Raw genomic sequence first — 25,405 nt, forward strand, 5'->3', positions numbered from 1 at the left:
CGTTCATGGCAGTTAGCTGAAATGCATGGAACGATTTACTATACGGACGTGTGCTTTTAAACAAACAACATTTGTGGAAAATCCAGAAAATGTATTAATTTCGTTTTTGGAAAGGAATAAAGGTGTGTGTACTAAACGATCATGCCAGTGTGCTCCAGAGTCACAATAGATAACTTATGAAAGATTTAGAGATTTCGGATGATTCTAAAGTGATGTAAATGAAATGTTAATGTATGTCATATGTAGACAGATACCCACTGCTGCGCAAGCTTTCAGGAGAAAAGATATCTTACCTGGACAGTGTCAGTGGCAAGGACGCCGGTCATACTCCCGGTGCCATACTGAATGTCGAGTAGTTCTCCGTTGGACTTAAAGGTGGACGAGAGGGTGGCGTTAAAACGGCGGTGCTGTACTGAAGAAATAGAAAAAGTTTTCATATTTTGTGATGTAGTCACTTAAATACATCACATACGTTCTAGTCGTTCATCAAGGGCCGTAAATAAATGGGTGATGTTATATTTAATCAGTCACAATTGTAAAGCTATAAAGTGATTAAAATGTTAATGTAAAATTGAAAAAATGTAAATTGATACTTGTATAGCGCACTACTCACCGGGTCTCAAGGCGCTTGTACGAATACCGCTGTGGAACCCATCCTGGCTTTACCTGTAAGGTGGAGGCCAGGCATCCTTAGCGATGTGGAGGCCGTTGTGGAGATTAAGCAAGCTATTGCCCAGAGTTGCAGAGTGGAACTCCATGATTGGAATAGGCACCGAGGCGAGAATTATCAGGTCCTTGGAATTTTGAGCCCGAGACCCGCCGAGGCGGGGAATTGAACCCTGGTCCCGGGCTAGACCTCTGCATCAGGGTCTGCCGCTCTAACCATTGAGCCACACTTCTATAAATGTAAGCACTAATGGGCTGGAAATGTCTCAGGTGAGGTGGCTCCAGATCAGCAAACATGGGTTCGTATCAATCAATCAATCAAGACATTTATAGAGCGCACTACTTACCCGGAGGGTCTCAAGGCGCTTGGGGGAGGGTGGGGGGGTGCTGCTACTGCTCGAACAGCCAGGTCTTGAGCTTCTTCCTGAAGGAGAGGTGGTCTTGGGTCAGGCGCAGGTCGGTCGGGAGGGAGTTCCAGGTCTTGGCGGCCAGGTAGGAGAAGGACCTTCCTCCTGTAGTCGTTCTTCGGATGCGGGGGACGGCGGCGAGGGCGTGACTGGCTGATCGGAGGTGGCGTTTGGGAGCGTAGAAGTTGATGCGGTTGTTGAGGTAGCTTGGGCCTTGATCGTGTAGGGCTTTGTGTGCGTGGGTGAGGAGACGGAAGGTGATTCTTTTGTTGACGGGGAGCCAATGCAGGTCTCTCAGATGTCCGGAGATGTGGCTGTGTCGTGGGATGTCGAGGATGAGTCTGGCTGAGGTGTTCTGGATCCGCTGGAGTCTCTTCTGGAGCTTGGCGGTGGTTCCGGCGTAGAGGGCGTTGCCGTAGTCCAGTCGGCTGATGACGAGGGCCTGGGTGACCGTCTTCCTGGTCTCGGTGGGGATCCACCGGAAGATCTTCCGTAGCATGCGCAGGATGTTGAAGCACGACGAGGAGACGGCGTTGACTTGTCTGGTCATGGAGAGGGAGGAGTCCAGGATGAAGCCCAGGTTGCGTGCGTGGTCTGTCAGTTTGGGTGCGGTGCCCAGGGCGGGGGGCCACCAGGAGTCGTCCCAGGCGGAGGGCGAGGAGCCCAGGATGAGGACTTCCGTCTTGTCTGAGTTCAGTTTCAGGCGGCTGGTCGTCATCCATTCGGCTACGTCTTTCATCCCTTCGTGAAGGTTGGCTCTGGCGGCGGCGGGGTCGTTGGTCAGGGAGAGGATCAGCTGGGTGTCGTCGGCGTAGGAGATGATGTTGAGGTTGTGTTGGCGTGCGATGGCCGCGAGGGGGCTCATGTAGACGTTGAAGAGGGTGGGGCTCAGCGAGGATCCTTGAGGGACGCCACAGATGACTTCGGTGGCCTCTGACTTGTACGGTGGTAGGCGGACTCTCTGTGTTCTTCCGTCGAGGAAGGAGATGATCCATTCCAGTGCCCTCTCCTGGATTCCGACGTTGCTGAGGCGCTGCACTAGGGTGAGGTGGCAGACAGTGTCGAATGCCGCGGAGAGGTCTAGGAGGATGAGGGCCGCTGTTTCTCCGTTGTCCATCAGGGCTCGGATGTCATCGGTGGCAGCGATGAGGGCGGTCTCGGTGCTGTGGTTGGCTCGGAAGCCAGACTGTGAGGGGTCGAGGGATCCATTTGTCTCGAGGAAGGCGGCCAGCTGTTTGTTGACGGTCTTCTCGATGACTTTGGCTGGAAATGGGAGGAGCGAGATGGGGCGGTAAATCTTGAGTTCGGTGGGGTCCGCAGTTGGTTTCTTTAGTAGGGCGCTGAGTTCGGCGTGCTTCCAGCTCTCCGGGAAGGTGGCGGTGTCGAAGGAGGTGTTGATGATGTCCCGCAGGTGGGGTGCGATGACAGCGTCGGCCTTGTTGAAGATGTGGTGAGGGCAGGGGTCGGTCGGAGATCCGGAGTGGATGGAGTTCATCATGCTGACGGTGTCTTCGGTGCTGGTCGGAGTCCAGGCGCGGAGGGTGGTGGTGGGGGGAGTTTGTGCGGTCGTGGCGTGCGTCCGTTGGGTGCTGAAGCTGTTGTGTATGTCTGCGATATTGTTGTGGAAGTAGGAGGCGAGGGAGTTGCAGAGGTCTTGCGATGGGGTGATGTCGTTGTTTCCGGCGTTGGGGTTGGAGAGCTCTTTCACGATGTTGAAGAGTTCCTTGCAGTTGTGTGCGTTGTTGTCCAGTCGGTCCTTGAATGCAGTTTTCTTGGTGGTGCGGATCAGTTGGTGGTGCTTCCGGGTGGCAAGCTTGAAGGTGGTCATGTTGTCCGGTGTTGGTTCCCTTCTCCAGACTTTCTCGAGGGCTAGGCAGTTCTTCTTGGAGCTCTTGAGTTCGTCGGTGAACCATGGGGCTTTCTTGCTGCCGGGTCTGCTGGGCGGGGTCCTCAGTGGGGCGAGTTCGTCCGCGCAGTTGCTGATCCACTTCGTGAGGTTGTCGGCGGCCTGGCTGGGGTTCGCTGAGCTGGCGGGAGGGTGCTGGCTCAGGGAAGCGGCGAGCTGGTCGGCTGTGATCTTGTTCCAGCTTCTTCGGGCAACCTGTTGCTGGTGGTGGTGGATCGTCGTTCTTCTGAAGGTGAAGTGGACGCAGCTGTGGTCCGTCCAGTGGAGTCCTGTGGCGTGGCTGAAGGCAATGTCTTTGCTGGATGAGAAGACGGCGTCAAGTGTGTGTCCGGCGAGGTGGGTGGGGGTGGACACCAGCTGCTTGAGTGGCGAGGTTGTCGAGCAGGGTGATGGTGTTGCGGTCGTTGTTGTTCTCCAGGTGGAAGTTGATGTCCCCCAGGAGGATGTAGTCAGCGGAGGGGAGGGCATGCGGGCTGACAAAGTCGGCGATGTCCTCGCTGAATTGTGTGCGTGGTCCCGGGGGTCGGTAGATCTGGGTGCCTCTGAGGGTGGTCTTCGGGTCGGTGTGGATCTGGAAGTGTAGGTGTTCGGCGGTGGTCAGGGTGTCGTCGGTGTTGGTCGTGATGTGGATGGTGTCCCTGTGGATGATGGCGATGCCTCCTCCCATCTGGTTGGCGGTGCGGTCCCTCCGGGTGATCTTGTAGCCCTCTGGGATGGCGATGGCGATGTCGGGCGCTGAGGAGTCGTTCATCCAGGTTTCCGTGAGGAAGGCAACGTCAGGAGCTGTGGTGTCGAGGAGGTTCCAGAGTTCGATGGCGTGTCTGTGGACGGAGCGGTTGTTGAGCAGGATGCACTTGAGGTGGTTGCTGCTGGTGTTCGGCTTGGCGGGTGCTGGTGCGAGGCAGGTCCGGATGCAGGTGAACTTGCAGGCGTGGCAGCTGAAGGGACCGTGGGTGCGTCTCGGGGTGGCTCGGTAGCATCCAGGGGTTCGGCCGGTGTTGAGTGCGTTGAGGGTGGCGGCGTCGTACGTCCGGCGGGTGGGCAGGGGTCTGCGAGGGCCAGGGGTCCTGGCGCTGGGCGCGGTCCAGGCGCGGACGGGCTCAGACGGGCTTACCTTTGGCGCACCTTCGGCGCTCAGTCGGTGCTCCCGCTCCGCGCGTCCGCTGCGCGGTCGCTCTGGGGGCGTCATAAGAGGGGAGCCGGCAGGGAGGGTCTGCGGGGAGGCGGGGAGCGCGGCAACCAATCGGCGGGCAGGGGGGCGGGGTTTCGTGGGAGTCCGGCGGGAAAAGGAAAAGCCTGGGGGCTCGGCGGCGGCCCTGCGGTGGCTGGGGCGGCGCTGGGGCGGCCCTGCGGTGGCTGGCGTGGCTCTGCGGCGGTCCTGCGGCGGCTGGTGTGGCTCTGCGGCGGTCCTGCGGTGGCTGGGGCGTCGTGCAGTGCGAGGCTCAGGCAGCAGGTAAGGAGGAGCAGGCGGGGGGAGTGGGGCGACCAGGCCAAGGGCGCAGTGGTCACGTATGATTCGTATGTTTCCATCACAAACAGAGCGGTGATGCTTTTCTGCAGTTTGAACACTTGACCCTACGTGTGTAAACAGGATTGTACCTCTCCACCCTCACTTCAGACGCCTACTGTAACAAAACAAATACCACTGAATGTTCAGCTTAGTCCTGAATTGCTATCTGTGGACTGCCTCCGGCCACTCTGGTGACTTTTTACATGTGTGATCTCTTTCCTCTAATTTATCAGAGTGGCAGCAGGATCCTCAGAAACACAGCTGACAAACAGTTGCTGGGTTTTATTTAGTAAAAGGGTGAAAGGTTTGATCTGGGTACCCCAGCACCGATCAGTGGGGCGGGTCAATGCTTGGTGGAAGCTAAAAGCAGCCACTTATGGACCAAGAGAGGGTCGCAGGGCTCTCAGGAACTGTTTTGATGGTATCTTTGATTAAAAGAAAACATACTGTTTCAAATTTACAAAATGGGCTTAAGAAATGTAAAGCCATTCCGGAATTGCAGCCGACCATGCATCTTTTTGCTACAAACAATAGAGCACAGTATAATCCAGCTTCCATCTTGCTAAGTTATTGTTTACTACCATCTTTCCTGGCGCTTAGAGGCCTGCAGGTGATTAGGCGCGCTATAAAATCCCATTAACAATAACAATAACAATAACAACAAACTCTTGCTTCAGGAAATTTTCTATCAGTGTTTTCCATCCAGCAGAATCTATTTGTGTGCATAATTCGAACATAAATTGAACTTTTCTTAATTTTGTTTAAAGATTCTGGTGTGGAAGCCTGCGGGGTGGCGTAGTGTGCACAAACGTCATCACATGAGGGGCGCGCAAGTGTTGCCGCAGGCACAGTATCCACGAGCACCACCCGCCATGCCTGCATCACTGGAGTGCACTGCTTGAGCTTCTGTGTGGTGGGGTGAACAGAACATTCCTCCTAAAACCATAAACAAGGAGCATCAAGCCCAAGGCTGCTCACCCGAATTGATGTCTTGTAAAGGGCGCAGTGTATCACAAGTGGCTTTGCGGGGCTAGAAGGACAGCAAAGGTCTCCAGAAAGGGCGAGCACAGCTGTTGCTAAAGGCCAGATGTTGTACCGGCCCTCTGACCAGCAGTGGGGACTGTTCCAAAGTGGGGGCCATATGTAATTTTTTTTTATAGAGCGAAGTTCACTCCAAGGATCTTCTTGGCGCTTAGTGGAAAAGGATATCTAGGAGATTTTCACTGAGGAGAGGATGACTGAGAGAAGCATTTAAATAGGAGAAAGTGCCAGGTGGTCTGGGCTAGCAAGAATCCACGTTTTGAGGAGCTTCCTGAAAGTAGGTTCCGTTTGTGTGTGCCTCAGCTGAGCGGGTGGACCATTCCAGGCTTTTGCCATAGTCTTTCCACCCCTGGTTTTCAATTTGAGATCGGGTACTGTTAACAGGTTCTCTGAAGTAGACCGCAGAGTACGTTTGGTGGTGAATGGCTTCATTCTGGATCTTAGATTTTCTGCTCCAGTTCCGCTTATGGCTTTGTATGTGATGATCAGGATTGTAAAAAGTATCCTCTTATGGACCGGTAGCCAGTGAGGCGCTTTAAGTGCTGCTGCTGAGGAGGAGTCGCTAGGCAGTTTGAGTACTCGTCTCGCTGCAGCATTCTGGACCACCTGCAATCTTTTCACGACCGTCTTGTTCGTTCTTGCATAGAGGCTGTTGCAGTAGTCCAAGCAAGATAAAATTAGGGCTGCTGCAACCGTCTTTCTAGCAGGCACCGGGAGAAGGTCGAAGAATTTTCGGAGAGTTTTTATAGTTTGGAAACATTATCCCGCTCGTGCTTATCTCTCAGATTCTTTACTAACAGCTTAACTTCTTCTCTGGCGGCAGCGCTGGGACTTACACCTACGTCCAGACCACAGTGATTGTGGATGTAGAAGGCCTCATGAGCCAGGCGGCTGGATCTACACTGCGCCGGTCTCACCAATGCGTACTCCTTGCTGCCCGCGAGTCATGCTCCCCGTGGATGAAAATTCAACCCAAAAGCCATGGTTTGCTCCTGCTGTGACTCAGACAGACTGCATGTCAGGAAGAGCAGGCAGTGATCATTACTACAGCACATCAGGGAAAATATGCAACGATCTTTTTTATAATTAGTCTAAATGGTACATTCCTCTTCCCCTCCTGTCCTGACCCCGTTGGAATGTGCGTTTGTCGGTTGACCTGAAGGTTCTACAGCTGACTCCAGCTGTCTGGAACCTGTGGTGGTGTAGAGAGGTGAGTACGGACTCTGCTGAACGTTACCAGTGTCATCTCTTCTTAACAGAGCGACATAGGTTTGATGGGACTCTGAAGGGCAATAGGATAAAGAGCTGCGATGGAGCTACAACGGATGGAAGCTTGGCCACAGGTGGCATTAATCTTTGGCTTCAGGGTAAGACAAAATAAACCATTCAAATTTAACCTCAGACAGTTGTGGTAGTGCTCCTGCCAGGCTCGTTGGCCCAGAGGGTCTGCCACAGCGATGCTTGTCATTGCCTGGTAGCTTTAGTCAATCTTAATGCTTTTAGGGTCAGTTAGTGTGCCAACCATTATCTGTAAATGGTGTCTGATGATCAACTACATGTTATCTGCATACACCAATGCTTCTCCACCAAATGTTCATATGATAAAGAAAGACGCATTGACCAGCACTGGTGAGAGAGTGGAGCCCTGTGGAAGCCCTTATGGCTTCTGGCCTGGAATGGAGGTGGGATAGACTAATCGTAGTGGTATTGGGCTCCAAACTAGCCTAAAATATCCGAATATTGTTCACCTCAGCTCTGTATGACATTTTAGCTAGAGCTGAGAGGAGACTGACGGGGTGACATGAGATGACGACACTTGGGTCCCGTGATGGTCTCTTGATGAAGGTGATGTCGCTCCTGTCCACTTGACAGGAACAGTCAATGTGACGCTCATAACATATATAGCAACGTCAGTAATGGACAGTAAGTAACTTCCACATTTCTGCTCTGCGGGGATCATCTACAGAGTCTGAATTACCAACTGTCTGATGTATCTCAATTTACCTCTCCATGGCAGCGCCTCAGCGGTTTCCATCCTGTATGAACGCGTGCAGCGCTCAGGAGAAAAACTTCTAGCTACTGAGCCCTACCTTACTACCTCTTGTCTTATAAGACATTTGTTAACTCCTAAATTACTCTACCTACACTACCAGTGCTACTCCTTTTGCAACTCTGTTTCTGGCTCCACAAGCCATCTAATCTGCAGATTGGTTTCAAGTTTCTTCAGTCTCTCCTGGATTTCCTCATTTCCCAAGCACAGCACAGGGGTGGCTCCTCCATATGTGTCCATACTTATCATAGTGGAATGTGGCCATGATTTTGGTTAGAACTTTATGACCTATTCCTCTGACCTGATCCTGATAGACAAGCCCCAGACTATGTGTGTGTGTCTAACCCATGATGTTGTTTCAACACTTTCCTAATTCATTATTGGTCATTTGTTTCAGAAGAAGAGGTCTGGCCTCGATTATGAAGAGACTGCACATGTTTCAATGAGGTCCGACCACCTGTCGTGTCTGGCAGTCATCTTGATCTCAGGAAACCTTGGCCACCTTGGTACGTTCCAAATACTTTCACCCTCTTGCCCACACGTTACTTGGGACCACACCTCACATTGTTCTCAGGTGCATTTTTCTTTCTGCTCTTTACTTCAGTTGTCTTTTGTGCAACAGTGGGGTTCACTATCCAAGGCAGCTGTTGCCTGCACAAGACCTTTACAAAGCTGTTGCCCATATGTTTTCCTTATCATCAGATCACAGATCTCCGCTAGTCAAGCAAGGCCACCGGAGGCCTCCTCAATTCTCCTAAAATTACGTAGTATAGCTTGGTGGAACGCCACTCCTGGGCTACCTCTGATCTCACCTGATGTAACAGATTTGCTGCTGCAGAAAGGCTGGCAGTGTCCCCCATGAGGCATGGCATTTGTCAATCCATTCTTATCTGTGGGCATTGAAGACCCAAAGACCACCTGGAGGGCTTTCACTTCAGATCTCAAGTGGCCACAAGGTGGCATGTAGCGCAGTAGAAGAACCATGAGTGAATAAATGCTAGTTTGACTTAGTCAGAATGGACTGTGGTATTCAATAACTGTAGAAGGAATGCACGTGCCACTTCAGCGGCACAGGCAGGATCAGTGGTCCCTCCATTCCCATATCCATGGGTTTATTCAGACAGAAGACTTTATATATTAACTGGGACATCTTAACTTCCCACTGGGGACTGTGGTAATGGCAGTGTGATGTGTGCAAGAGCAGGGTGATAGAGGCTACTCATGGGGGTCTGAGGGTGGCCACTGCAGCATCACCCTTTGGCACTGTGATGCCAAGAAGCATTGGTACTTCTGCACCAACTCTTTACCAGTGTCAGTCCTAGACAGAAGAGCCCAGTGTGCCTCATAACTCACACCAGCCAACAAATGTCAGATGTTAATCATTACTGGAACAAATACACACGTGATGAAACATTTTATTTAATTCTTAAACAAGTATAAAAAATTCAAAAATATAACAGGAAGGATGGAGCTTTTCTCAATGCAATGAAGTCCGCCTATAGTCCATACTATATTCAGTTTTATGCACTTTAACTGTCCCATGACTCCATATGAGGTCATCAACTTAATTTGTAACTTCAATTTCAAATTAACTAATCTAATAATCTGTTAATAATATTTAATTTTAGAAGAAGTTGCGGACCCCCTGAGTAGGTGTTGCGGACCCCTTGGGGTCCACGGACCACAGTTAAGAAGGAACTTGTTTAGTTCATTGGGAAACCGGGCAGCAATCCAGGCAGAAGTCAAATACCAGGACTGGGAATTTGTGGCTCTTCAAATGTAGCCAGTTTCTTTCATCCATGAGGAAGCTGCTTCCAGTAAAGGCGTGAAATCTTCTGCATCATTATAGGATGCATCGACCTGAGTGTTGTCGGCAGAAGACTTAAGGACAAAACGATAAGAGTGATTTGAGGCAGCCAATGGAGTGGGATCAAGGAGCCCTGAGAGATCGTGCGGAGACAGAGTTAGGGCCCCAGCATAAAGAAGGAAAAAAGACTGATTGCATTTTCTCAGAGTGAAATGAGGTAATCCAGGTTACAGCAGAGCCCCGCATGTTAACTGACCAGAGATGAGAAATGAGACCAGAGTGGGAGATGGTGTCAAAAGAAGCATTATGGTCCAAAGGGATCTGAACTGCTTTACTACCCTGTCCAGGATTACAGGAAGATCATCTACAGTGACCTAAAGGGCAATTTAAGTGTCTTGAGTTGGACAAAACTCTACCCGTCCAGGGTCAAGTAGAGTTAGAATCTATAGACCTGATCATGAGTAGGGCGGAGCGCCTTCTCTAGGTGGGGCGGCCCTCTGCCTGATCATGAGTAGGGCGGAGCGCCTTCTCTAGGTGGGGCACCCCTCTGCCTGATCATGAGTAGGGCGGAGCGCCTTCTCTAGGTGGGGCACCCCTCTGCCTGATCATGAGTAGGGCGGAGCGCCTTCTCTAGGTGGGGCACCCCTCTGCCTGATCATGAGTAGGGCGGAGCGCCTTCTCTAGGTGGGGCGGCACCCCTCTGCCTGATCATGAGTAGGGCGGAGCGCCTTCTCTAGGGGCGGCACCCCTCTGCCTGATCATGAGTAGGGCGGAGCGCCTTCTCTAGGGGCGGCACCCCTCTGCCTGATCATGAGTAGGGCGGAGCGCCTTCTCTAGGTGGGGCACCCCTCTGCCTGATCATGAGTAGGGCGGAGCGCCTTCTCTAGGTGGGGCACCCCTCTGCCTGATCATGAGTAGGGCGGAGCACCTTCTCTAGGTGGGGCACCCCTCTGCCTGATCATGAGTAGGGCGGAGCGCCTTCTCTAGGGGCGGCACCCCTCTGCCTGATCATGAGTAGGGCGGAGCGCCTTCTCTAGGGGCGGCACCCCTCTGCCTGATCATGAGTAGGGCGGAGCGCCTTCTCTAGGTGGGGCGGCCCTCTGCCTGATCATGAGTAGGGCGGAGCGCCTTCTCTAGGTGGGGCACCCCTCTGCCTGATCATGAGTAGGGCGGAGCGCCTTCTCTAGGGGCGGCACCCCTCTGCCTGATCATGAGTAGGGCGGAGCGCCTTCTCTAGGTGGGGCACCCCTCTACCTGATCATGAGTAGGGCGGAGCGCCTTCTCTAGGTGGGGCACCCCTCTGCCTGATCATGAGTAGGGCGGAGCGCCTTCTCTAGGTGGGGCACCCCTCTGCCTGATCATGAGTAGGGCGGAGCGCCTTCTCTAGGTGGGGCACCCCTCTGCCTGATCATGAGTAGGGCGGAGCGCCTTCTCTAGGTGGGGCGGCACCCCTCTGCCTGATCATGAGTAGGGCGGAGCGCCTTCTCTAGGGGCGGCACCCCTCTGCCTGATCATGAGTAGGGCGGAGCGCCTTCTCTAGGGGCGGCACCCCTCTGCCTGATCATGAGTAGGGCGGAGCGCCTTCTCTAGGGGCGGCACCCCTCTGCCTGATCATGAGTAGGGCGGAGCGCCTTCTCTAGGGGCGGCACCCCTCTGCCTGATCATGAGTAGGGCGGAGCGCATTCTCTAGGGGCGGCAACCCTCTGCCTGATCATGAGTAGGGCGGAGCGCCTTCTCTAGGGGCGGCACCCCTCTGCCTGATCATGAGTAGGGCGGAGCGCCTTCTCTAGGTGGGGCACCCCTCTGCCTGATCATGAGTAGGGCGGAGCGCCTTCTCTAGGTGGGGCACCCCTCTGCCTGATCATGGGTAGGGCGGAGCGCCTTCTCTAGGTGGGGCACCCCTCTGCCTGATCATGAGTAGGGCGGAGCGCCTTCTCTAGGTGGGGCACCCCTCTGCCTGATCATGAGTAGGGCGGAGCGCCTTCTCTAGGTGGGGCACCCCTCTGCCTGATCATGAGTAGGGCGGAGCGCCTTCTCTAGGTGGGGCGGCCCTCTGCCTGATCATGAGTAGGGCGGAGCGCCTTCTCTAGGGGCGGCACCCCTCTGCCTGATCATGAGTAGGGCGGAGCGCCTTCTCTAGGGGCGGCACCCCTCTGCCTGATCATGAGTAGGGCGGAGCGCCTTCTCTAGGTGGTGCACCCCTCTGCCTGATCATGAGTAGGGCGGAGCGCCTTCTCTAGGTGGGGCACCCCTCTGCCTGATCATGAGTAGGGCGGAGCGCCTTCTCTAGGGGCGGCACCCCTCTGCCTGATCATGAGTAGGGTGGAGCGCCTTCTCTAGGTGGGGCACCCCTCTGCCTGATCATGGGTAGGGCGGAGCGCCTTCTCTAGGTGGGGCGGCCCTCTGCCTGATCATGAGTAGGGCGGAGCGCCTTCTCTAGGCGGGGCGGCCCTCTGCCTGATCATGAGTAGGGCGGAGCGCCTTCTCTAGGTGGGGCGCCCCTCTGCCTGATCATGAGTAGGGCGGAGCGCCTTCTCTAGGTGGGGCGGCCCTCTGCCTGATCATGAGTAGGGCGGAGCACCTTCTCTAGGTGGGGCACCCCTCTGCCTGATCATGAGTAGGGCGGAGCGCCTTCTCTAGGTGGGGCACCCCTCTGCCTGATCATGAGTAGGGCGGAGCGCCTTCTCTAGGTGGGGCACCCCTCTGCCTGATCATGAGTAGGGCGGAGCGCCTTCTCTAGGTGGGGCGGCCCTCTGCCTGATCATGAGTAGGGCGGAGCGCCTTCTCTAGGGGCGGCACCCCTCTGCCTGATCATGAGTAGGGCGGAGCGCCTTCTCTAGGGGCGGCACCCCTCTGCCTGATCATGAGTAGGGCGGAGCGCCTTCTCTAGGTGGTGCACCCCTCTGCCTGATCATGAGTAGGGCGGAGCGCCTTCTCTAGGTGGGGCACCCCTCTGCCTGATCATGAGTAGGGCGGAGCGCCTTCTCTAGGGGCGGCACCCCTCTGCCTGATCATGAGTAGGGCGGAGCGCCTTCTCTAGGTGGGGCACCCCTCTGCCTGATCATGGGTAGGGCGGAGCGCCTTCTCTAGGTGGGGCGGCCCTCTGCCTGATCATGAGTAGGGCGGAGCGCCTTCTCTAGGTGGGGCGGCCCTCTGCCTGATCATGAGTAGGGCGGAGCGCCTTCTCTAGGTGGGGCGCCCCTCTGCCTGATCATGAGTAGGGCGGAGCGCCTTCTCTAGGTGGGGCGGCCCTCTGCCTGATCATGGGTAGGGCGGAGCGCCTTCTCTAGGGGCGGCACCCCTCTGCCTGATCATGAGTAGGGCGGAGCGCCTTCTCTAGGTGGGGCACCCCTCTGCCTGATCATGAGTAGGGCGGAGCGCCTTCTCTAGGTGGGGCACCCCTCTGCCTGATCATGAGTAGGGCGGAGCACCTTCTCTAGGTGGGGCACCCCTCTGCCTGATCATGAGTAGGGCGGAGCGCCTTCTCTAGGGGCGGCACCCCTCTGCCTGATCATGAGTAGGGCGGAGCGCCTTCTCTAGGGGCGGCACCCCTCTGCCTGATCATGAGTAGGGCGGAGCGCCTTCTCTAGGTGGGGCGGCCCTCTGCCTGATCATGAGTAGGGCGGAGCGCCTTCTCTAGGTGGGGCGGCCCTCTGCCTGATCATGAGTAGGGCGGAGCGCCTTCTCTAGGTGGGGCACCCCTCTGCCTGATCATGAGTAGGGCGGAGCGCCTTCTCTAGGTGGGGCACCCCTCTGCCTGATCATGAGTAGGGCGGAGCGCCTTCTCTAGGTGGGGCACCCCTCTGCCTGATCATGAGTAGGGCGGAGCGCCTTCTCTAGGTGGGGCGGCACCCCTCTGCCTGATCATGAGTAGGGCGGAGCGCCTTCTCTAGGGGCGGCACCCCTCTGCCTGATCATGAGTAGGGCGGAGCGCCTTCTCTAGGGGCGGCACCCCTCTGCCTGATCATGAGTAGGGCGGAGCGCCTTCTCTAGGTGGGGCACCCCTCTGCCTGATCATGAGTAGGGCGGAGCGCCTTCTCTAGGTGGGGCACCCCTCTGCCTGATCATGAGTAGGGCGGAGCACCTTCTCTAGGTGGGGCACCCCTCTGCCTGATCATGAGTAGGGCGGAGCGCCTTCTCTAGGGGCGGCACCCCTCTGCCTGATCATGAGTAGGGCGGAGCGCCTTCTCTAGGGGCGGCACCCCTCTGCCTGATCATGAGTAGGGCAGAGCGCCTTCTCTAGGTGGGGCGGCCCTCTGCCTGATCATGAGTAGGGCGGAGCGCCTTCTCTAGGTGGGGCACCCCTCTGCCTGATCATGAGTAGGGCGGAGCGCCTTCTCTAGGGGCGGCACCCCTCTGCCTGATCATGAGTAGGGCGGAGCGCCTTCTCTAGGTGGGGCACCCCTCTACCTGATCATGAGTAGGGCGGAGCGCCTTCTCTAGGTGGGGCACCCCTCTGCCTGATCATGAGTAGGGCGGAGCGCCTTCTCTAGGTGGGGCACCCCTCTGCCTGATCATGAGTAGGGCGGAGCGCCTTCTCTAGGTGGGGCACCCCTCTGCCTGATCATGAGTAGGGCGGAGCGCCTTCTCTAGGTGGGGCGGCACCCCTCTGCCTGATCATGAGTAGGGCGGAGCGCCTTCTCTAGGGGCGGCACCCCTCTGCCTGATCATGAGTAGGGCGGAGCGCCTTCTCTAGGGGCGGCACCCCTCTGCCTGATCATGAGTAGGGCGGAGCGCCTTCTCTAGGGGCGGCACCCCTCTGCCTGATCATGAGTAGGGCGGAGCGCCTTCTCTAGGGGCGGCACCCCTCTGCCTGATCATGAGTAGGGCGGAGCGCATTCTCTAGGGGCGGCAACCCTCTGCCTGATCATGAGTAGGGCGGAGCGCCTTCTCTAGGGGCGGCACCCCTCTGCCTGATCATGAGTAGGGCGGAGCGCCTTCTCTAGGTGGGGCACCCCTCTGCCTGATCATGAGTAGGGCGGAGCGCCTTCTCTAGGTGGGGCACCCCTCTGCCTGATCATGGGTAGGGCGGAGCGCCTTCTCTAGGTGGGGCACCCCTCTGCCTGATCATGAGTAGGGCGGAGCGCCTTCTCTAGGTGGGGCACCCCTCTGCCTGATCATGAGTAGGGCGGAGCGCCTTCTCTAGGTGGGGCACCCCTCTGCCTGATCATGAGTAGGGCGGAGCGCCTTCTCTAGGTGGGGCGGCCCTCTGCCTGATCATGAGTAGGGCGGAGCGCCTTCTCTAGGGGCGGCACCCCTCTGCCTGATCATGAGTAGGGCGGAGCGCCTTCTCTAGGGGCGGCACCCCTCTGCCTGATCATGAGTAGGGCGGAGCGCCTTCTCTAGGTGGTGCACCCCTCTGCCTGATCATGAGTAGGGCGGAGCGCCTTCTCTAGGTGGGGCACCCCTCTGCCTGATCATGAGTAGGGCGGAGCGCCTTCTCTAGGGGCGGCACCCCTCTGCCTGATCATGAGTAGGTTGGAGCGCCTTCTCTAGGTGGGGCACCCCTCTGCCTGATCATGGGTAGGGCGGAGCGCCTTCTCTAGGTGGGGCGGCCCTCTGCCTGATCATGAGTAGGGCGGAGCGCCTTCTCTAGGCGGGGCGGCCCTCTGCCTGATCATGAGTAGGGCGGAGCGCCTTCTCTAGGTGGGGCGCCCCTCTGCCTGATCATGAGTAGGGCGGAGCGCCTTCTCTAGGTGGGGCGGCCCTCTGCCTGATCATGAGTAGGGCGGAGCACCTTCTCTAGGTGGGGCACCCCTCTGCCTGATCATGAGTAGGGCGGAGCGCCTTCTCTAGGTGGGGCACCCCTCTGCCTGATCATGAGTAGGGCGGAGCGCCTTCTCTAGGTGGGGCACCCCTCTGCCTGATCATGAGTAGGGCGGAGCGCCTTCTCTAGGTGGGGCGGCCCTCTGCCTGATCATGAGTAGGGCGGAGCGCCTTCTCTAGGGGCGGCACCCCTCTGCCTGATCATGAGTAGGGCGGAGCGCCTTCTCTAGGGGCGGCACCCCTCTGCCTGATCATGAGTAGGGCGGAGCGCCTTCTCTAGGTGGTGCACCCCTCTGCCTGATCATGAGTAGGGCGGAGCGCCTTCTCTAGGTGGGGCACCCCTCTGCCTGATCATGAGTAGGGCGGAGCGCCTTCTCTAGGGGCGGCACCCCTCTGCCTGATCATGAGTAGGGCGGAGCGCCTTCTCTAGGTGGGGCACCCCTCTGCCTGATCATGGGTAGGGCGGAGCGCCTTCTCTAGGTGGGGCGGCCCTCTGCCTGATCATGAGTAGGGCGGAGCGCCTTCTCTAGGTGGGGCGGCCCTCTGCCTGATCATGAGTAGGGTGGAGCGCCTTCTCTAGGTGGGGCGCCCCTCTGCCTGATCATGAGTAGGGCGGAGCGCCTTCTCTAGGTGGGGCGGCCCTCTGCCTGATCATGGGTAGGGCGGAGCGCCTTCTCTAGGGGCGGCACCCCTCTGCCTGATCATGAGTAGGGCGGAGCGCCTTCTCTAGGTGGGGCACCCCTCTGCCTGATCATGAGTAGGGCGGAGCGCCTTCTCTAGGTGGGGCACCCCTCTGCCTGATCATGAGTAGGGCGGAGCACCTTCTCTAGGTGGGGCACCCCTCTGCCTGATCATGAGTAGGGCGGAGCGCCTTCTCTAGGGGCGGCACCCCTCTGCCTGATCATGAGTAGGGCGGAGCGCCTTCTCTAGGGGCGGCACCCCTCTGCCTGATCATGAGTAGGGCGGAGCGCCTTCTCTAGGTGGGGCGGCCCTCTGCCTGATCATGAGTAGGGCGGAGCGCCTTCTCTAGGTGGGGCGGCCCTCTGCCTGATCATGAGTAGGGCGGAGCACCTTCTCTAGGGGCGGCACCCCTCTGCCTGATCATGAGTAGGGCGGAGCGCCTTCTCTAGGTGGGGCACCCCTCTGCCTGATCATGAGTAGGGCGGAGCGCCTTCTCTAGGTGGGGCACCCCTCTGCCTGATCATGAGTAGGGCGGAGCGCCTTCTCTAGGTGGGGCGGCCCTCTGCCTGATCAAGAGTAGGGCGGAGCGCCTTCTCTAGGTGGGGCGCCCCTCTGCCTGATCATGAGTAGGGCGGAGCGCCTTCTCTAGGTGGGGCGGCCCTCTGCCTGATCATGAGTAGGGCGGAGCGCCTTCTCTAGGTGGGGCGGCCCTCTGCCTGATCATGAGTAGGGCGGAGCGCCTTCTCTAGGTGGGGCGGCCCTCTGCCTGATCATGGGTAGGGCGGAGCGCCTTCTCTAGGTGGGGCACCCCTCTGCCTGATCATGGGTAGGGCGGAGCGCCTTCTCTAGGTGGTGCACCCCTCTGCCTGATCATGGGTAGGGCGGAGCGCCTTCTCTAGGTGGGGCACCCCTCTGCCTGATCATGAGTAGGGCGGAGCGCCTTCTCTAGGGGCGGCACCCCTCTGCCTGATCATGAGTAGGGCGGAGCGCCTTCTCTAGGGGCGGCACCCCTCTGCCTGATCATGAGTAGGGCAGAGCGCCTTCTCTAGGTGGGGCACCCCTCTGCCTGATCATGAGTAGGGCGGAGCGCCTTCTCTAGGTGGGGCACCCCTCTGCCTGATCATGAGTAGGGCGGAGCGCCTTCTCTAGGTGGGGCGCCCCTCTGCCTGATCATGGGTAGGGCGGAGCGCGTTCTCTAGGTGGGGCGGCCCTCTGCCTGATCATGGGTAGGGCGGAGCGCCTTCTCTAGGTGGGGCGGCCCTCTGCCTGATCATGAGTAGGGCGGAGCGCCTTCTCTAGGTGGGGCGGCCCTCTGCCTGATCATGAGTAGGGCGGAGCGCCTTCTCTAGGTGGGGCGGCCCTCTGCCTGATCATGAGTAGGGCGGAGCGCCTTCTCTAGGGGCGGCACCCCTCTGCCTGATCATGAGTAGGGCGGAGCGCCTTCTCTAGGTGGGGCACCCCTCTGCCTGATCATGAGTAGGGCGGAGCGCCTTCTCTAGGTGGGGCACCCCTCTGCCTGATCATGAGTAGGGCGGAGCGCCTTCTCTAGGTGGGGCACCCCTCTGCCTGATCATGAGTAGGGCGGAGCGCCTTCTCTAGGGGCGGCACCCCTCTGCCTGATCATGAGTAGGGCGGAGCGCCTTCTCTAGGGGCGGCACCCCTCTGCCTGATCATGAGTAGGGTGGAGGGCCTTCTCTAGGGGCGGCACCCCTCTGCCTGATCATGAGTAGGGCGGAGCGCCTTCTCTAGGTGGGGCACCCCTCTGCCTGATCATGAGTAGGGCGGAGCGCCTTCTCTAGGTGGGGCGGCCCTCTGCCTGATCATGAGTAGGGCGGAGCGCCTTCTCTAGGTGGGGCGCCCCTCTGCCTGATCATGAGTAGGGCGGAGCGCCTTCTCTAGGTGGGGCACCCCTCTGCCTGATCATGGGTAGGGCGGAGCGCCTTCTCTAGGTGGGGCACCCCTCTGCCTGATCATGGGTAGGGCGGAGCGCCTTCTCTAGGTGCTGCACCCCTCTGCCTGATCATGGGTAGGGCGGAGCGCCTTCTCTAGGTGGGGCACCCCTCTGCCTGATCATGAGTAGGGCGGAGCGCCTTCTCTAGGGGCGGCACCCCTCTGCCTGATCATGAGTAGGGCGGAGCGCCTTCTCTAGGTGGGGCGGCCCTCTGCCTGATCATGGGTAGGGCGGAGCGCCTTCTCTAGGTGGGGCGGCCCTCTGCCTGATCATGAGTAGGGCGGAGCGCCTTCTCTAGGTGGGGCACCCCTCTGCCTGATCATGAGTAGGGCGGTGCGCCTTCTCTAGGGGCGGCACCCCTCTGCCTGATCATGAGTAGGGCGGTGCGCCTTCTCTAGGGGCGGCACCCCTCTGCCTGATCATGAGTAGGGCGGAGCGCCTTCTCTAGGTGGGGCACCCCTCTGCCTGATTATGGGTAGGGCGGAGCGCCTTCTCTAGGATTATGAGGTTGAATATCAGACATGTGGAAACAAAGGTTTAATGCTGGTAAAGTAGACATGCTTTATAAAGTCTGTGTGATCACAAAGTCTGTGTGAACACATAAGGAATGCGTTAACACTTGTTCATGTAGACATAGAGATTTGGGAGAGAACATGGGGAATGTGGAGATACAGGTTTTTGAAGGAATGTGTGGACACATGTTTTAGGAGTATTGGTTACAATGTATAGAATGTGTAGATGTATTTTTTATGAGATATGTGTGCACATATGAGGTATGCGGGGACATTTGTAATGAGGTATATGGATAAATGATCCTGTGCTTCCCTGTGGGACCAGGAGTGAGGAGTATGTGGAATATATGCCCTATGCTTGCATAGGTGTGTCTGTGAATCATGAGACCACCATTACTGCAACTGGTATGTGTGGATGCCTGTTTTATTATTTTATTGCAATTTATGTGCAGAAGACATATTTTGTGAAAATTCTGAGCACACGTGATATAAGAGGTATGTGTAGGCACGTTTTGTGATTGGATTTTTTTAGCATTGTGCTGAGAATGCACAGTATTTCATGTATGTATGTGGATCATAGCACATCAATATTTTCCAGATACCTATTGGCACTGCCATTTTTAGGTCTCAGCTCTAGGCGGTAAGCATGCACTGTCTCAAAGAGAGACATGTTACATATATTCTGTGTGCTTCAGCCCGCCCATATGCTTCTTATTTACAGCCTCCATCGTTGCTTTCCTAATCGTTCTCCTCATTTGTAATGTCATGCATGCGTCATACCTCTTCCTGTCTTTAACCCTCCCCTGAGAGCAATTACTATTATTCAACCACTCCTCCCATTTTTCGTAGTATTTAGGGAATTCATTATTTGTTTGTTTTCAGCACTTAACACGAGCGCTTGTTTATGAAGGATCCAGATGGCTGACATATGACTGGTATACCAAGCTGTATGTTTTCATAGAACAAAAGATGGTCCGTGTACCCCGGTCAGTCTTGCTTCCTCTTTTACATCCATCAGTCAGAGTGCAGTGATAGTGGGACGCAAGGCATTCTATGGTGACCCTGACAGATGCGCATTTAAACATTGCTATGTTGTGGTGGAATGAGCAGCTCATACAAAGTTGTGTTCTAACAGTGGTCCCTGTGGAATATTAAGAAATCAGCCTAAATGTCTGAATCTGCTCTTAACTATTCTGGGCATTCCTCCTTGTGTGGTAAAGTGCACAGTATTACAAGTCTCTCATGGGGGGTTAAGAAATTATCACTTCAGGGGCATCCGCTGTCATCTGGGCAACAGTACACAGAGCCACCAAAGAAGGTGGTGCGACCTGAGCGTGGTTCATCTGGTCCAGAAATTAAAAGTGGTATGTTGTGCATGGCACAGTCAATGCCCCCTGGTGCATGTACGAGGCATGGTTTAGGTCAGTGCCCTAGATGTAAGTACATTAAAATCACTGACTTCTAAGTCACCCACTTGCAGGGGCACAGGATCGCTTCTCAACCCAGGATTCCTGGTCCCACAGGGTACACTGTGCCACTTCTCATTCGATGCACGTTGTGCAATACTTTGTGCTTTCTTTTTTCTCAAATACTGGTTTACTACATTATAAATGAATATCACCTTCCAGAATCTCCTGATAGATTAATGCAGTGAGAATTGTACATTATATAAAGGAAACCTTGTACGAAAAGAGCACCTTTTTTAAAATTACTGGGAGAATATAAACGAGCAATTTCAGCCGCCAAAACCACCTACTTCTCCACCAAAATCCTCAACTCCGCGCAAAAATCTAAAGACATTTTCGCCATTGTAGAAGAACTCTCACATCCGGATAGGGTGACCATCAAACCCCTTCCATCTCAAGCACTTTGTGATTCCCTCAACTGCTTCTTCATAGAAAAAATTAGCAAAATCAAAAACAGTATTTCCTCCACACCCCCGACTACACCCCTCACTGAGGCTGCTCCCTCCACTAACCCTCATTCTCTGACTCAGTTCCCCCCCTTATCAGAAGACGATTTCATCGCCTTGCTTAACAAAGTTTCCTCTGGCTCCCCCACGGATTGCTGCCCTCCCGCGATTCTCCGGGCTGCTTTTTCAGCCTGCCCCGCCCCTCCACTGGCCCTCCTGAACAGTTCCCTTCTGCTCGGTGAGGTCCTCAGCCAGTTTAAGAACACGGAGGTAGTTCCCATTCTAAAGAAACCCACTGCCGACCCTACAGTTATGGGCAACTTCCGTCCCATCTCCCTTCTTCCCTACCTAAGCAAAGTACTTGAGACGTATGTAACTAGTATCCTCAGTTCTTTCATTGATGACTCCAACTTCTTGGACCCCTAGCAAGCTGGGTTTAGACCCGCCCATTCGACTGAGGCGGTCATTCTCTCTGTAATGGAGGAACTCCGTAGAGGCGCTGATTCTAACACCCATCAAGCCTTGATTCTCTTGGATCTATCGGCGGCCTTTGACACGGTCGACCACACCATCTTGGTCGACCGTGTCAAAGAGGCTGGTATCGGCGGGACGGCCCTTGACTGGGTCCGTTCATTCCTGACGAACCGCCACCAATCTGTCCGACTCTCCCACTTTTCGGCTGACAGGATGAAACTCACCTGCGGTGTGCCACAGGGCTCGTCTCTGTCCCCACTTCTTTTTAATTTGTACCTCACCCCCCTGATCCGCTCCCTCCGGGGAAGGAATGTCACTGCATTTAACTATGCAGATGACATTCAGCTCATTTTCAATCTTGACTCCTCGCAGGATGCAGCTCAGGATTTCCAGTCTACCCTCTGTCATATCAGCAACTGGATGGGCACTCACCATCTCAAAGTCAACCCTGACAAGACGGAGCTTGTTCTTGTCGGAGGCTCATCCAACCCCTGGAACTCCACCTTCTGGCCCCCTGCCCTTGGCCCCTCCCCTTGCCCTGCTGACAAGGTAAAAAGCTTGGGCGTCTATATTTCACATGATCTATCCATGCAACACAAGGTCAGTGCTACAGTGTCTTCCTGCTTCCACCAGCTCAGAAAAATTTGTAAAATAGCTCATTTTCTGACCACCGAAGCTCTCACCCTGGCGTTGCTGGCATTAGTCATCTCTCGGATTGACTATGCCAACGCTTTGTACGCAGGTATCCCACAATACCAAATCAAAAGATTACAGCTGATACAGAATCAGGCAGCCCGCCTGATTTACCATCAACCAAAACACCATCACGTCCGTCCTCTACTTAAAGCCCTCCACTGGCTTCCTGTATCAGAGTGCTGTAAATTCAAACTAGGCTGTTTGACCCATAAATCCCTGGCCGGCATCGGCCCCTCCTTCATCTCGTCTCTTTTGCACCTGTACGTCCCTTCTAAACCCCTCCGTTCTTCCCACCATGCTCTCCTTCAGACGCCCAGGTTTAGGCTCAAAAAGCATGGAGGCCTCAGATTCTCTTTTTTGGCCCCCTCACTCTGGAATTCTCTCCCACTGGAACTCAGGCTTTCCTCCTCTTACCCTCACTTCAGGTCGCTCCTAAAAACTCACCTTTTCCGCTGTGCTTACACATAAGTTCCCTCTCCCTCCCTCCTCTGTCTCTTTATGATTTAGTGTACAGCGCCAAGAAACCGTCCGATGTATGTCGCGCTCTATAAATCTTTTTTACATTACATTTTACATTACATTACATTACATTACATTACGTTTCAATTTTTTTAAATAATGATGACTACAAAATGAGTCAGCAATCACTGACATTTTAATTCTTGTAATGAATCTGGTATCATGCATATTTATTTGCATTATTAATGCTTTACTGTTCTGTAAATATGATACTTTGAAAACAATATGTTCAGTAATTAACAATAACTCATCCAGCACCCAGGTCAGATGCTAGCAAAAGACCCTGATGAAAGATTCTTTCTCTCCTAGCAGGAGCCTTAGACCCCTAACAACTCATGTCATAATCAAAGTCCCATGTTGGCTATGTTAAAGAAAAGTCTCCCATTGAGTAAGGTAATAACAAACATTATTTGAGCAGCCACAGATAGTTGAGTTTGTTGTGAATACAGTCTGTGACCACGTATCCTGCGAATCCCTTTACATGTTGGCCTGCCTATCACCGGGCCACCAGGTCTCTTTAGGGAAGGGTGACGATGCTGGACTGGACTACAGGGCAAAGAGATACAAAAAGGGATGATGGACGGACTACAGGGCAAGGCATGGTAAACCAAGGATGTTAAATCTTGAAATGTCCCTGATGTCCAGGGAGAAAACTCTGTGTGTGCCACAGTCTTAAATTTTCTACTTTTCAGCAACACATTCACCCAACGGAATGCCATGTGGGCAGCCTCAGCATGGCAGTCAACATTCAAAGTGGTTAAAGTGCATCCGCTGCACTGGCAGAAGCACTTTCACCCCAGAGGTCCCCATCAGGCAGATGGGATCCCTGAAAATAGATTCTGGTCCTTCAGAAGGGTAGAGGAGGTAGTCTCCAGCCACATGGCCGGCCACTTGTGTCAATGAACAACCTCCCTTGTGTCTAGGGGTCATTATCACAAACCCCCTTGGCAGCAAGAAGCTGACAGAGTCATCCCCAAGAATCAGCAGGGATTGGGCAGTGTCCCAATAGCACCTCCTAGTAAATCACAGTATGGCTCGTAGTGTTACCAAAGGGGAACAGTTGCCCATGACCAACTTAATAGACATGTATCCTTTCTTTTGTGTAGTAATGGTGGAATATTAGGACTTTGTCAGCCATGTTGTACAGATGGCAGATATGTGCCTGGTGGTAGGTTGGGGGCATCAGTGTGACATCATTCAGTGGCAGAGTAGTCATGTCAAGAAGCCTGCAAGTTATCAGGAGGAATGAATACTATTAAGAGCCTAGAGAGGCACTTTGGAAGAAGCTTCTGGCTTAGAAAGGGCAAGTCAAACTGAAGCCTGTGATTGTGTGAAGTCTAAGGTGAGCCAGCAGTGGCTGAGCAGAGGTCCTACTGACTATGGTATCACTTGGAAGATATTCTTTCCACTTATCCTACTCCTCAACAATGTCTGAATGAAGCCGAATGACACTGCTCTGTATTGTTGGCAAAACTTTGCTTGCATCTGTGATGAAAGCAGGTGACAATGGATATTTGTTGCCCAATCAGTTTCCAACTGCAATCCTCTGGCTAATACACTACCATGCCACTCCTTGTAGATACTATGTTAGAAAAATAAACATTAGGGAAAAGAGAAGGCAACCTCAATGCTTCTGGGGCCCGATTCACAGAATTAACTTAAGACTCAATCCTAAACTTACTACTATTTTGATATTCACAGAATGCACTTACTACTTTTGGTATTCACAGAACTAACTTACTAATTTTGGTATTCACAGAAGTTAGGATTTGTCTTAAGTTTGTCTGAAGACAAACTTAAGAAAGACTTAAGACAAACTTAATACAGACTTAAGTTAGGATTTTGTCTTAAGTATGTCTTAAGTCTGTCTTAAGTTTGTCTTAAGTCTGTTTTAAGTTTGTCTTAAGACAAACTTAAGACAAAATCGTAACTTTTGTGAATGCCAAAAGTAGTAAGTGCATTCTGTGAATACCAAAATAGTAGTAAGTTTAGGATTGAGTCTTAAGTTCATTCTGTGAATCGGGCCCCTGGAGTATAAAGAAGAGCCTAGCTAGAGGTGTAGAGTTACAGAAGCTCTCTGCTGCGGCGCATGCTCAAATAAATGGCATCACGAAGTTGTGGACATGCCAATATGCAACTACATGGCCGATTTTACACCCAATTTTTGCAGTGTGTCATGTTTTTGTGCCCTCCTGTAGTAAATCAGCATGTACAATAATTATAAAGCGTAGATCATTGCACCATCCTTCCATACTTACAGCAGGTTGTGCTGTTGCACTCGACGGACGGGACCCACAGGTTGGAAGAGCCGGTGTCGAACAGCACCCTGAACTCCTGTCCAGGGGTTCCAATATTGATCCTTCCAGCATAATAACTCTGCAGAAGGGAACATTAGGAAAGGTGCTTATTTACAGCACACAAAAAGTGTGTCATTAGTTACCTAATAAATGACATGAAGCAGGTCCATGCGGGTTGTTTGCAGGCACATCATTGCACATTCAAGCTGTGTAACTTCGAAGCACAGTAGCACAGCACAAAACAAGTGGGACAACATTGATGAGCCTTCCTAAAGGGCAACAAACATCTGCTAACCAGCAGGGATGCCATTCAACCCTAACACAGAGTTTTTGATTGGCCTAGACGTTGAAGCCCTCTATTCCAACATAGCGCAAGAAGAAAGCTTAAGGGCTTTGGAGAATCTGCTACGAGAGGCAACATGGACCCAGAATACCCCAGCATGTTGATTATGAAACTTGCAAGACTAGCCCACGTTAGAAACGTTCTCGAGTTTGAGGGCATCATATAGGAACAAAGACATGACACTTCCATGGGCAGCACATTTGCACCGAGCATAGTCCATTTACATGTTCATGGGCCAATAATCCCTATCTTAGACACATCCGCTTATAGCGATGCTACGCCGATGATGGCAAGGCTCAAAACCTCCGTTCAAGACCTTATAGAATGGCTGAACCCTCAAAATGAATTCCTTGAATGTGCTCTGAATGTTAGTAATCAGGAGCTTTCCTTCCTGGGCCTAGTAATAAGAGCATTAAGAGGCATACTCACAACCAAAGTGTATACAAAACCTACTGACAAAAACAGTCCAATATACTTTGATAGTGAACATTCCCTTGCGCTGAAAGAAAATGTGTCAGTAGGTCAATTCTTGAGAATAAGCCGTAATTGCACTAATCTGGGGGAGTGCCAACCTGATGGGAAACTCACAAAAGATTGCTATCCAGAAACTACCTTAAATGCTAGTTGAAAAGGCAAAACAAAGGGGCTAGCTAAAGCCACTGAGAACTTTATTTACTGACAAAGTGAGAATCGATCCACAACAACTAGTTTGTGTAAGCGCATTAATTAAACGCTTGAACGAGGTAAAAAGAAAGATTATTATGAATCCCTGGTGCATATTAAACATCAAAAGATTACACCTGGAGAAACCACTGTTCTTTTGTAAGCGAAATACAAGTTTGAGCAGCTGGTTAGTCCATTCAAGAC

At 53.9% G+C, this 25,405-nt stretch overlaps 1 protein-coding gene across 1 annotated transcript in view; it reads right to left on the reverse strand.

Moving 5' to 3' along the window:
- The window catches only part of LOC147693274 (pepsin A-like), a 132,274-nt gene that overhangs the window by 46,551 nt on the left and 60,318 nt on the right, over positions 1 to 25,405 (reverse strand). Inside the window, exons 3-4 of the mRNA XM_086933668.1 lie at positions 24,157 to 24,274; positions 294 to 412 (exon numbers count right to left, since the gene is read on the reverse strand). Of these exons, the coding sequence (XP_086789794.1) occupies positions 294 to 412; positions 24,157 to 24,274 (237 nt within the window). The remainder of the gene's footprint in view (positions 1 to 293; positions 413 to 24,156; positions 24,275 to 25,405) is intronic.

The sequence above is a fragment of the Lissotriton vulgaris genome, chromosome 8, assembly GCF_964263255.1.
Source record: "Lissotriton vulgaris chromosome 8, aLisVul1.2, whole genome shotgun sequence".
NCBI lineage: Eukaryota > Metazoa > Chordata > Amphibia > Caudata > Salamandridae > Lissotriton > Lissotriton vulgaris.